At 42.2% G+C, this 12,279-nt stretch overlaps 1 protein-coding gene across 1 annotated transcript in view; it reads left to right on the top strand.

Annotated features, from left to right (window-relative positions):
- ELAPOR2 (endosome-lysosome associated apoptosis and autophagy regulator family member 2) overlaps nt 1-12,279 on the top strand; it is a gene marked incomplete at both ends in the record, with an annotated part of 89,300 nt that overhangs the window by 60,600 nt on the left and 16,421 nt on the right. The window contains 8 exons of the mRNA XM_079548839.1: nt 801-948; nt 2,353-2,439; nt 4,206-4,311; nt 4,971-5,123; nt 5,698-5,786; nt 8,618-8,798; nt 9,622-9,750; nt 11,023-11,113. Coding sequence (XP_079404965.1) covers nt 801-948; nt 2,353-2,439; nt 4,206-4,311; nt 4,971-5,123; nt 5,698-5,786; nt 8,618-8,798; nt 9,622-9,750; nt 11,023-11,113 — 984 coding nt within the window. The remainder of the gene's footprint in view (nt 1-800; nt 949-2,352; nt 2,440-4,205; nt 4,312-4,970; nt 5,124-5,697; nt 5,787-8,617; nt 8,799-9,621; nt 9,751-11,022; nt 11,114-12,279) is intronic.

Below are 12,279 nucleotides of genomic sequence, written 5' to 3'. Positions count from 1 at the left end.
CTGTAGTAAGCAGTTGATCCACTAGTGAAGTGGTGTGGCTTTCCAAGGTGTTCTCTTGGGAATGGTATTTATAGTCCTGAAGATTTGGAAAGCTCAGCTCCATAAACATACAGGAAAATTATTTGTCTATCTGAAGTGAAAATCCATACCAAACCACACAATGCAGTGGGAAGGATAGGTGTAGGGAATTCTGCAGACACTGCAGAGTCCTGCTGTGGTTACCTTGTCCCTCTCAGCTGCACGAAGTCAGCTAAATGATTTACCTAAGCTCTCCAAGAGGGCAAACAGCCCCAGTAATGTCAAGACTGTGAAGGAAAATTTTTAGCCATTTTTTTTGCTGTAATTATGGTCTCCTTGGACTCATCAGCAAATCGTGAGCCTAAGACCAGCCCGGGGATTTGCTCCTTTGTAGCTGGAAAGCTCCAAAGCTATGGTATAGTAAATGTGGCTAAAAGGTACTTTCACAGTCTATTTAGAGACCCACAATTGCTGCAGAAGGCTATTTCTGAACATGACTGAAAGTGTGTTGGACTGCTTGCTAACAAATCTTTTCTGTGCAGATTGGGTCCTAAATTTCAGTGGCATACCTGTCCCCATACACAGTTTTAATGATAAATATTATTTTAAAGTGAAAAAAAGTGAAAAGACTCCTCAGTAATAAAGCTATAAATCCACTGCATTTAGCTACAGTGGGACTTGGGGTTCTTTATTGTGTTAATACATTTTTGTATTGTATTGTAAGAAAAGTCTCCTCGGTGCCTATGATCTGAGCTGAGGCTTGTTTTGTTTGTACTTATCAGTTCTTCATGGACACCACGAGGGAATTACATCGAGTCAAACAGGGATGATTGTACAGTTTCTCTCATCTACGCCGTGCACCTGAAGAAGTCTGGTTCTGTCTTCTTTGAGTATCAATATATTGACAACAACATCTTCTTTGAATTTTTCGTAAGACCTTTTTTATGATGAACCCAACCTTGCATTTTTCAATCCAGAAAAGAGCAGCAAAACTAGCTTTTTCATAGTTCTAAAATAGGAGCAGCCTGGCTGGGCTTCCACCGTGCTGGATCCAAATTACTAAATAATCTGGTGGGACCTGTGTGGGAAAGGCATCCTGCTCTTCCCATGTGGATGGACCGGTTGGGGTATGGGAAACCAGGAGGTTCACAGCACTGGGCTATGTGGTGCAGTGTAATTGCCCCAGTCTGCCCTTCTTCATGGGGAGGAAATAACAAATATGCATTCTGTTGTCAGATGAATATGACAAGATCATGAATTCTAGATCCAGATCATCCTTCATCATCCTTAAGGGATGGGATGGAATGTAGGGAAGGAACGCCATCCAGAGTGACTGGCTGGCTTGAGAGGTGGGCCTGTGCAAAACTCAAAGCCAAGTACAATGTTCTGCACCTGGATCAGGGCAGTCCCAAGCACGAATACAAACTGGGTGATGAGTAGATTGGGAGCAGCGAGGTGCCTGCACTTCTGGTCTGAGGGTAAAAGGATATGTCCTCCAATATGGAATGCAAGTGTGGATACTTCTTGTTAAATACTCAGTGCTTCCCTTTCCAGGCCTTTTTACGTAATAAAGCCCTTTGATTCTTGTAAAAAGATAATGTATTATGTCCATTTTCCATATAGGAAGTCAGACACAAAGATGCTGAGGCTGAGACTGTGTAAGATAATTGGATCTCTGCCTTCTATTTAGGTGCTTCTCCCCATTTTGCTTCAGTGCAGTGGGTCTAGATGAGAATTAAGTGTGAAGATATGGAGTTATATGACTTACTTCAGGCAAGATGTGGAGTAACTTTGAGGAAGAGTCTTGACCTCAGATCTACTGAATTTCAGCTGAAAGCACTGAAATGGCCTTTCTCCCTGCTGGAAGAAAGGCTGAGTATTTGAACTCATGCCTAAAAGGGACTTAGTACCTTTTCTTTAGAGAAGATAGCTGTGAGAAGAAATGAGTGGAAAGCTTTGAGGCCGCATGCCAATCCCTGTTGTTATCCTGCCTGGATTTGGGGACCCACAGCCACTAGATTTCAGAGAACTTGGGACTTTTAGGGCTTGGAAGAAGGGAGAAGCAGCCAAGACAATATGAGCAGCATCCAAATCTGACCAGACGGTGAGAGGGCATGGCTCTCCTGCCCTTTTTTTCATCTGCATCAGGAATGCTATCAGTGGAGGCTGATAGCAAGTTTTGAGTTTTTTTTCCCCTGTAAATAATGCAGCTGCTGTCCTAAATATGTAGCAACAGGAGCAAAGCTGAATCTTATCATTCCCAGCCAGCAATCATTAGGCTGACTGAGGGACATATCTGATTGTGGTCACTGATCTTGTGTTTTTAATTAACAGATACAGAATGACCAGTGCAAAGAGATGGAGTCCACAGCAGACAAATGGGTGAAGCTGACAGACAATGGGGAATGGGGCTCTCATTCTGTAAGTAAAAATTTGTTCATAAATATATAGTTTTTTCATTTATCAATGACTGTAATTTATTTTGAACAAGCAAGGATCAGATCCTTGTGAATACACATGTGATCCATGTGAATACATGTGAAGCACAACTTGCCTGCTACTGTGGGCAAGGCCACTACTATCTCTAAGGAGCTGATCCCGAAGCAAAGGATAGGCATGCAAGAATTTCTATTGATTTCCCTTAATCAAGTGCTGTATTTATGAAGCTGAACAGATTTACACAAATCCACATGCCGTGGTCACTTGACATGATGGTAATTGAAATCTTCTGCAACATTTGTTTGCTCATAAGACCCTGCCATGTAGCCATACGCACAGCCAGGCAGGGCTAGCTTTTTGTTCCTAAGTGCATGCAGCCAGCTTGTGCTTTCCAACTTACCCTGCTAAAAAGCAAGCTGGAAGCACTGAGGCGGCCACTGTAGCAAACATGAGTGCCCACGTTGGGAACAGCAGCCTTTTCCTTGGCCTAAGGCCCAGCCAGCTGAGCTCGCTTAGTGCACAGACCACGTGCAGACTCAGTAGCTCATACTAATGCCTGATTTTCACTAGACCCTCATAGCCCAATTCCCAGAGCCATGACAGCAAAGGCCCATTGTAGATGACGTGATGCCAGAACAAGAGGGCTTTTTATTGGCGTGGAGAACACTCTGCTCTGTTTTCTGTTGTCTGCTTATCTTCCTGGAGGATAAACTGTGTTCCTGAGCCAGCTCTAGTTGGCAGCGCCTGGTACCTCAGGTGCAAGCCTCCCATGAGTCATGTTTGGAAGTGAGAAAGCTGGATCAGAAGGGGTGAGTGACACAGACTGAGGAGTGGATCGGGGCCAGGCCATTGGCTTAGGTGAACCAGAAGATATAGACTGAATCTGAATGGGAGATGGTGCTGTTTGAGCTCACTGTCTAGAACGTGCACATGCCTCCACTGACTGTGAGGGTGGCTTGAATGCCTGGCTGAAATGTAGACATGAGCCAGGTGAGATGGCTGTTCTGGCTCCCCTTGAGGCTTGAGGTTTTGTCTGTGCTGCAAATCCTGCCAGCTTCTCTGGTCACAGTATTCCATTCACTGCAGCCTTTGTTTTCAGCATGCTAGGTCTGTTACATCTCAACACCTCTATACCACACAGCATGATGTTTGGTTCATGTGGTCCAACTTTGGCTGTTACCTGGGTAACCTAGCTCTCCCCTGGATTGAAGTTGCCTGGGGAGTGGGAGATACAATGTGCTGTGTCTTCTTTTGCTGAGTTTTTGGACTCTTTATCCTGAGTGAAAAAAACTGTTGTCCTGATAGGAGTGCACTGCACTGCTGTAAATCTCAGTATCCCAGACCCTTGTGCTGGTAGAGTTTATCCCTTTTCTTGGGTGAGGATTGTCATACAAAGATACAGCACCTTCAAGCCAACACTTGCGCTGGCAAAAAGCAACCTGTAGAGTAGTGGTAAGTATGGTAGAACTTTTCCCAGTTCTATTTGCAACACAGTCAGAAGCAGCTCTTGGTGTTTTTCCCTCAAACTGGAGCGTCAAACAGCTTTTTTATTACACCCACTTTAGCACTTTTCAAATATGTTTCCACAGCATCTGCCTAATTGTCTCTCCATTACTTCTTGTCTCACTAAGCAGCTTAGGAAAAGCTTGAGATGCTGCTTGGATGCACAAAAACGGAACAACAGAAGAGAGAAATAAGATGTTTCTTGGAGAGGGGATGCAAACTAACGGTTGTACATATTGTTGCAGGTAACCTTGAAATCAGGTAGTAATATACTATACTGGAGAACAACAGGGATTCTCATGGGGTCCAAAGTGGTAAAACCAGTTCTGGTGAAAAACATCACAATTGAAGGTAAGAGATATTAGCCTTTTAGGTATTATCTCACTCTTTTGTCATGGTGCTTGATAAGTGCTACTTGTGTGCCCTTAACACCAAAGTGGCTTTTTTAGCCCCCTTGTCCCCTTCCTCTTATTTTAATGCGCAGAAAGGAAGCATGAAAACTTCACTATCGGGGAAAAGGCTGAACAATGAATTTAGTTGGTACATGAGGCCATCTACTGGAGAAGACTAGCTTGGCAAGCAGAGAGGAAAGGAGCAAGGAGGTTTTCTATCGTAAAAAAGAGAGGGAAGGAGCAAAGATATTTTCTGTTATAGAAAAGGCTATGCATATTGGTGAGCCTCTCAATAGTGAAAAATAGGCTGACACTTTTATCATAGCAATGATGGTTAAATTACTGTTTAAATAATTCATTTAATCTGGAATTGCTCTTTGGTGCCTTTCTCTAAGGGTAATCAAGCTTGGAGTTCTTTGTAAGGTTCTTACACAGGTCAAGACTTGCACTGAGCAAAGATTGATATCAAGATTCAGCACAACCAAAGTTTTTAGAGTGCTTACAGCCTGTGATTTTTAATCTATGTAATGGCTTGTTTTCCCAGATACACAGGTTGTTAGTAGTTGGTAGAGCACACCTCTCCATATTTTATTGTTTTACCTGCAAATTACCTTACAGGAGTTGCCTATACATCTGAATGCTTCCCATGCAAGCCTGGTACTTACAGTGACAAACCTGGTTCATCTGGCTGCCAAGAGTGTCCAAGAAATACTTATTCTGAGAAAGGAGCTAAAGAGTGCACCAAGTGTAAAGAAGAAATCTATTATGCAGGTACATAAATCAAATGGTATTGAGTGAGTGAATATGTAAGGTGTGTTTCTGTATACAGCTGTGAGAATTATCCAACAACGAAATTTAGTGTCCAGTTGATCTGAAGAATGGAAATTAATGTGGAGCTTCCCAAAAGCTGCAGAGGACACTTGTGTACAAAACAGGCTACAATCTTGGGCAAAGCAACAAATGCTAACATGAATGGGTGGAGATCTTTTTCGATCTCTAAGGGAGCCCACTTTCTGAAGGCGTGCTGTGCCCTCTCGTGGTAACTTGTGTTACTGGTCGGTGGTTCCTCTTCTGACTTCATCACTGCCTTCAGGCTTGTGTTTCTAGGAACCTCATTCCCAAATAATCTCCTGGCCCATTCCTTCCTCTCTTGTGGTTGGATGATGTGGTATCTCAAGTCTTCCAAGCTGTGGTTAGCTGCTGATCATGAAACAACATGAGCAAAATCCATTTTTTCATGGTCAAAATGTCTCCAGTTTCCTTTCTTGCAGTTATCTTATAAGAAAGTTGTTGAAGAATCAGTTACCAACCATAGCACCTGCTATAAGAGTATTTTTCTTTTTAGAAGAGGGATCCAGTGCATGTATAGAGCGTCCTCCATGCACAAACAAAGACTTTTTCCAGATCCACACTCCGTGTGATAAGGAAGGAAAAGTAAGTAAAAAGCCTGATATTATTTATAATCTCATTGAGCTTTCTGTGATGTCTGGATTTGAAAACAAGGTTTGCTACCCCAATTTTGCTTCCAGAACTGAATCTCTCTGAGGCTGCTGGTGTGCCCTTTAGCTGCTTTCTCCATCTGCATCCATTTCCATTTTATCCTTCTGTAAGAATTTGCTTGTCTCATGTTTGCTTAAAAGATCTGCTGTAATGAAATGCTAAGCTCCTTGCTTTTGTGATCAGTCTGACTGGGTCCTTGGTGTTGCCTGTGTGCTCATAAAACTAAAGTTTGGAGCACAGGCTGAAGTGGTGTCCTAAATCCTAATATTCCCTAAAACCTAATGTTGTTGTTGTCTTTCCTGGAAAAATTTAGGCTTATGTTAATATGTTCTGTCCCAGCAGTGCTTATGCATAATTCAGGTGCTGGCATGGCACAGGAGCATTGGATGTGGCCACATCAGTTTTGAGTGGAAGGGTGTTTAATATGTGACATGCCCCTTGGTTTTAGGGTCGAAGAAGAGTCCACGATCTGTTTGAATAACAGCATAGACATAAGCTAGTTATTGTGTTCATGTACTGTGGCACAGCCTAACTTCAGGTAATGTGCTTGCAATATGGGATGCCTCGAAAAACCTGAACTCTCAGTAGGTTACTTCCCTCAGAATCTAATGAGTCTCTCATAGGAAGTCTTGTTGGTGGAGCAGCCTGGCTTTGTAGCTCTCCTGCCCTTTGTTCCAGCAGTTTCATAGAGATTTAGGAGGAATTTGGAGAAGAAACTGCCACTTTGGGATATGCCCACAGGGGCACGTGGTCAAGCCTGTTTTACCTCTTCGTGTTCCCATCTTTCTCAGATCTGCATGAGACAGGAAGTACACAAAACCTGTAGCACCTATGGGTTGTTGGCCTAATATTTGCTGCCATTGTGGACTATTTTGAGGTCTCCTGGTCAGGCAGTTCTAAAATGCAGCTGAGATGATATGCTTTAATAAAGAAAGCATCTGTGAATTTAGTCCCAGTTCTGGCAGACTCTCCAACCTGTTCTTGTCTCACTGATTCTTGCTCTTTTAACTTCTTGCAACAGTATTTAAGTGCAGCCTCCTACACATTACCCTGTAACTGCCATGGGCAATTCAAGGCTCCTTGGCACTGAGCAAACTTCCACCGTTGGCTCTCTTAGTGTCTCCTCAGTGGCCCTTCCCTTCACTGAACATCATCAGAATGCAAAGTGGGTCTTTCAGCAAACACCCTTCATCTTCATGGTTAGAATAAGAACATACCAATGGCAATGGCATTGCAATGGTATACTGGTCTACAGTTCTGCATCTGTGGAAATCAGTCAAGGTTTGCTTTACTCCCCAGCTTTTTGTCTTTATGATGCAGTCCAACGAGGGCTTGACTCTGCAGCCATCTGCAGGTCAGCAGTGGCTGTAAAGCATCAGCCTAAAGGCTTATCGACCCATGGCTTTCTATAACCATCCGTGTTTTTCACTGGATGTTTGATTGTTGTCTGCACAGCATGTGTGGAAGTGGCCTTAGGATATTCATGCACTTGTCTCCTATTGATTTTCACTCATCTTCTGCTTTGAAAATCCTGTGGTGGTCACTTTAGTCCCAGTCTTAGAAACCCTCACCACTGTGACTACAGACCCTGTCTGACCCCTTTCTCTCTGCTCAGTTGCAGTAGTTTTATTTTAATGAATATAGTGGGTCTGGGTTCTGGGCAACCACACAGGTACTTTGCTAGCTTCTAGTCCTTTTTTATTTTAAATGCGGATGGACACTCATGATGCTGCTAAAATAGACAGCAGTATTCCAGAGAATCCCTTGAGTATTTGGGAGCAGCAAGGGAAGACTGATCAACAAGGAGTGAGGAGACAGGAGCTGAGGAGGACAGCAAGGCAAGCAGAGAGACTGACACTGGAATGCTCTGACACTGGGAGCATTCCCACTGCACCATGTTCTCACGCTTCTGGCCTCAAGGATTCCTGGTTGCGCTGCTGAGTCTGAAGAGTGGAAGAAGGCAGAGTGTGAGCTCTGAACAGGTTAAATTATTAACGCTTGGATTTCTCTGAAACTCAGCTAATATTCATCTTGAGATATTAAGCCCTTTTAGGGATAGGCCTAAAGTCAGATGAAAATATGGAACTCAACTCTGAGTGATTCATCTCACTTACGTTGCCAACGAGAGAAGGTGGTGAGGCAGCACCATTATATAGGTAATGGTACAGACTTACTCGTATCAGTGTTCATAAATTACTCCTTAAGTAAAGCAGAGGGACTAGAGAGGAGTTGGGGAAGTTCCTGTTTGTTTTTGGCTTTTGCTAATTGGATGAAGATGACCATTGTGAACTTGGGTTCTTTGCAAAGAATAGGCCACTTTGCAGAAAATGCAAAGCTTATGATTTTCTGCTAACAAATGCCTTCCAGATAAAGGAATTTTATAGTGGAAAAGTTATGTCTAAGGTTGCTATGGCCAAAATGTACAGATTATTTATTAACTTGTTAGAATTATTTACATAGCATTCCACAGAAACATTTCTGTGGGAAAATTCACAAGATAAATAGTAATGCACTGTAGTAATTGTTTTAGGCTTCACATTTTTTCCTTTGCTCTTTAAGACCTGACATCTTGAAACTGCTTGTGAATCCAATCATTTGTGTTTGCCTGTTTTGCCCTTATTGTCCCAGATGTGCAAGGTCTGTATTTGGCATAAAACATTGGGAATACCCTAATTCAATATACAATATACATGCACCCTTGTATGGTGCATGCAGTCCTAAAGCTTTCTAACACATGATGTGAGCTCCGTGTCTTCTCATTCCAGACTCAGATCATGTACAAATGGATTGAACCCAAGATCTGCAGAGAGGATCTCCCTGATGCATTGACTCTACCTCCTTCTGGAGAGAGGAAGGAATGTCCACCCTGCAATCCTGGCTTTTACAGCAATGCCTCATCTTCCTGTACTCCTTGCCCACAGGGCACGTTTTCAGACGGGACACAGGGTAGGAGTCCTGAAAAAATGGCTTGTGTCTCCAGAAGTAACTGTCTATTTGCATGTGACTGAGTTTAATGACACATCATCATAAGCCAGAGTTTATTTTCTTTAAAGTTCTTAGTATTTGCCAGTAGTGAGAGTATACTGACTGTCTATTTTTCCTCTGAAACCTTTTTTTTGGAGTTTGCTGCTCTAAATTGATCTGTTGTGTTCTGGATATGTTTCTCAGCTGGTTTAAATATCCTAGGGGTAATTTCAGTGGTTTCTGAAGAAGAAATCAGAATTTTTGCAGTGAGTAACTCTTCATCCGTACTTCTGTCCATGCTGTGATCTTCCCTGTGCAAATCTCATTTCAAGCACTGTTAAATGAATATTCAGACAGCATTTTCTGAGCACAAATTCTGGGTCATTGGTTCTAAGATGTATTGACCCAGTGGTCACCTGCAGAATTTTATGGGGTCTTGTGTTCACCAGCATGCTCAGTCTTTCAACTTAAGCCACTAAAAAGGTAGTGTGGCGTGGGTCTCATTTCTACTCTTCTAATCCTGATGGTGAGGCACTGGAACATTTTGCCCAGAGAGGTGGTGAGTGTCCCATGCCCAGAGACATTCAAGGTCAGGCTGGACCAGGCTCAGGACAACCTGATCCAGCTCTAGGTGTCCCTGTTCTTTGCAGCTGAGTTGGACTAGATGACATTTAAAGGTCCCTTCTAACTGAAACGATTCTGTGATACGTCTTTCATTATTTAATGAAACAAATGACATTATTTGCTCATTATATGCTTATTATTTGAGATGTGTTTACACTGTGTGATTTCCTTTTTCCTTTAGAGTGCAAAGCCTGCCCTGCTGGGACTGAACCTGCTCTTGTCTTTGAGTACAAGTGGTGGAACATCCTACCGAGCAACATGAAGACTTCTTGCTTTAATGTTGGCAACTCAAAATGCGATGGAATGAATGGTGAGCCAAACTCCCTTCACTGTTAAGTGCCTTTCTCCTGTACTAGTTGCTGTTATAGTGGAGCAGCCATCAAAATGGATATCCTCTTTGCTGTGAATCACAACACAGAGTTTTCCTCCTTTAATTTCACCAGACTTCATAATTCCTGCAGGAAGCAGTCACTAAATATCTCTTTTACATCAGAAAAGGGCAGAAGATGCAGTTTACATCAGGTTCCTCAGCAAAAGACTTATACTACCATATGCACTTGGTAGCAGACTTTCAGTTTCTAAAGGGAGTCTGTAAGAAAAAACAGGTCAGGCTCTTTAGCAGGGTCTGTTGTGATAAGACAAGTGGAAATGGTTTCAAACTGTAACAGGAGAGATTTAGACTGGATATAAGAAAAAGGTTTTTTATAGTAAGGTTGGTGATGCACTGGAACAGGTTGTCCAGAGAAGTGGTGGTTGCACCATCCCTGGAGACATTCAGTGTTAGGCTGGACAGGGCTCTGAACAACCTGATGTAACTGTAGGTGTCCCAGTTCATTGTAGGGGAGTTGGACTGGGTGACCTGTAAGGCTTCCTTCCAACCTAAATGATTTTATGATTCTGTGATACTTTGAAGCATCTGAATATCCCCATTGATAAAAACACTATTTGACTTCTCTCTAATTTATGTCCTTTCATGTTTTGTGATAACTGTGACTTTAAAAGACACACATAACTGCTTTGGAAAACGTAATTGAAGTGTATGGTCATTGTTCATTTTGTTCTCAGAGCTTTCTCTTTGCACATCTGCTAAGATTACAGCAGAGAGCAGTCACAGCTCACTTGTGAAAATGGTTCTGTTCTGGGCTTCTCTCACCTCTAGTCTTCACTGAGAAATTTCACTCAGTTTGATCTGCCTTGTCAGTCTGATGCAATTCAAGCTTTGAATTATACGTGTTAAGCAGAGATGTACTGAAGTATGTGCTTTATGTTTAATGCATAGATTTATTCATCAATTTTAAGGCTGGAAGAGGTCAGATGGATCATCTCATCTGATGGAATGATCAGCACAGGTCAAGGAATTTTGATTACTTTGCTGATTCCAAATTGACATTTGCCTATGAAGTCAGCAGCTAATATAATTATTACAATTTTTCCATCAGAAGCGTTATTATACCATCCTACAGTTTTCACAAGACATCTGGTATGAAAGCACTGAACTGATTAAAAACGTATGGTAATGCAGATTTTTGTTGTTGTTATGTGACCCATTTCTTAAATACCTTTTTTTTTTTGTCCTGTGAAGGTTGGGAAGTGGCTGGTGATCACATCCAGAGTGGAGCTGGAGGCTCTGACAATGACTATCTTATCTTGAACTTGCACATCCCGGGATTTAAGTAAGAAACAGGATTTTATTCCATTTATTTTTCACTTATCTCTGTGTCTTACACCTGTGTCACATTAACCTAGGAATGAATAAAGTTTTCAGTTTTCCATTGTGAATAAACAAGCTAAACATGCCATGGAATGGATGCTGATCCCACATGACTTTGCTATTCTAGCTAGGCTGCAATGTTTATGCTTCTCCTGGAGTCAATGGAGAGATGCAGGAACCTCAGGAGGACAGGGCATCCCACCTCTCCTGGACTCACAGATAGGATGAATTAACTGCTGGATGTGCTTGTATCTCTTCTTTTTCAAATGACTGGCCTTAGGCTCCTAGCTCAGGCCAGGTGCCTACTATTATTATTATCATAAATGATTATTATCATTGTTTATTTTTTATTATTATTGTATTACTATAACATTACATATTGCACCTTGAATATTGTGTTCAGCTTTGGTCCCCTCACTAGAAGAAGCATATTGAGTTGCTGAAGCATGTTCAGAGAAGATCAGTAAAGCTGATGGAGGGACTGTAAAACAAGAGTTATGAGGAGCAGATTGAGAGCGGAGGGAACTGGGATTGTTTAATGTGGAGAAGAGGAGGCTGAGAGGAGACCCCATCACTCTCTACAGCTACCTGTAACGATGTTGTAGCAAGGAGATTGTTAATCTCTTTTCTCAGGTGACAATTGATAGGATGCAAGGAAATGGATTCAAGCTGCACCAAGAGTGGTTTTGATTAGACATTAAGAAGAAATTCTACTTGGAGGGGAATGTCAAGCATTGGAATGAGCTGTCCAGGGAAGTGGTGGAGTCCCCATCCCTGGATGTATTTAAGTTACATGTGGGAGTATTTAAGTGGACACAGCACAAGGGGATATGGTTTAGTGATGGGACTTGGTAGGTCAGGTTGGTAGTTGTGCTTGATGATTTTGATGATCAACAAGTGGAACAGATGATTCTATGATTCTCTGACTTAGATAGGCAAGGTATGCTGTATCTCAGCTGAAGGAAGTTGCTACTTTTTATAACAGATGAGCAAACCCCAATTTTTATTTTACAATATGTCCACACAACAAAATAGATAAAAAAGAAGCAAGAAACATACTCATGGAAAAGCTCAGTGTGTCCCAGAATTGCTCTACTGAAGTAATTAGTGAGCTGTAGTCATTTCCAT

The sequence above is a fragment of the Tetrao urogallus genome (assembly GCF_951394365.1).
Source record: "Tetrao urogallus genome assembly, chromosome: 1".
Classification (NCBI taxonomy): domain Eukaryota; kingdom Metazoa; phylum Chordata; class Aves; order Galliformes; family Phasianidae; genus Tetrao; species Tetrao urogallus.
Note: the sequence above shows the minus strand (reverse complement) of the source record. Positions and strands in the feature narration are given on the sequence as shown.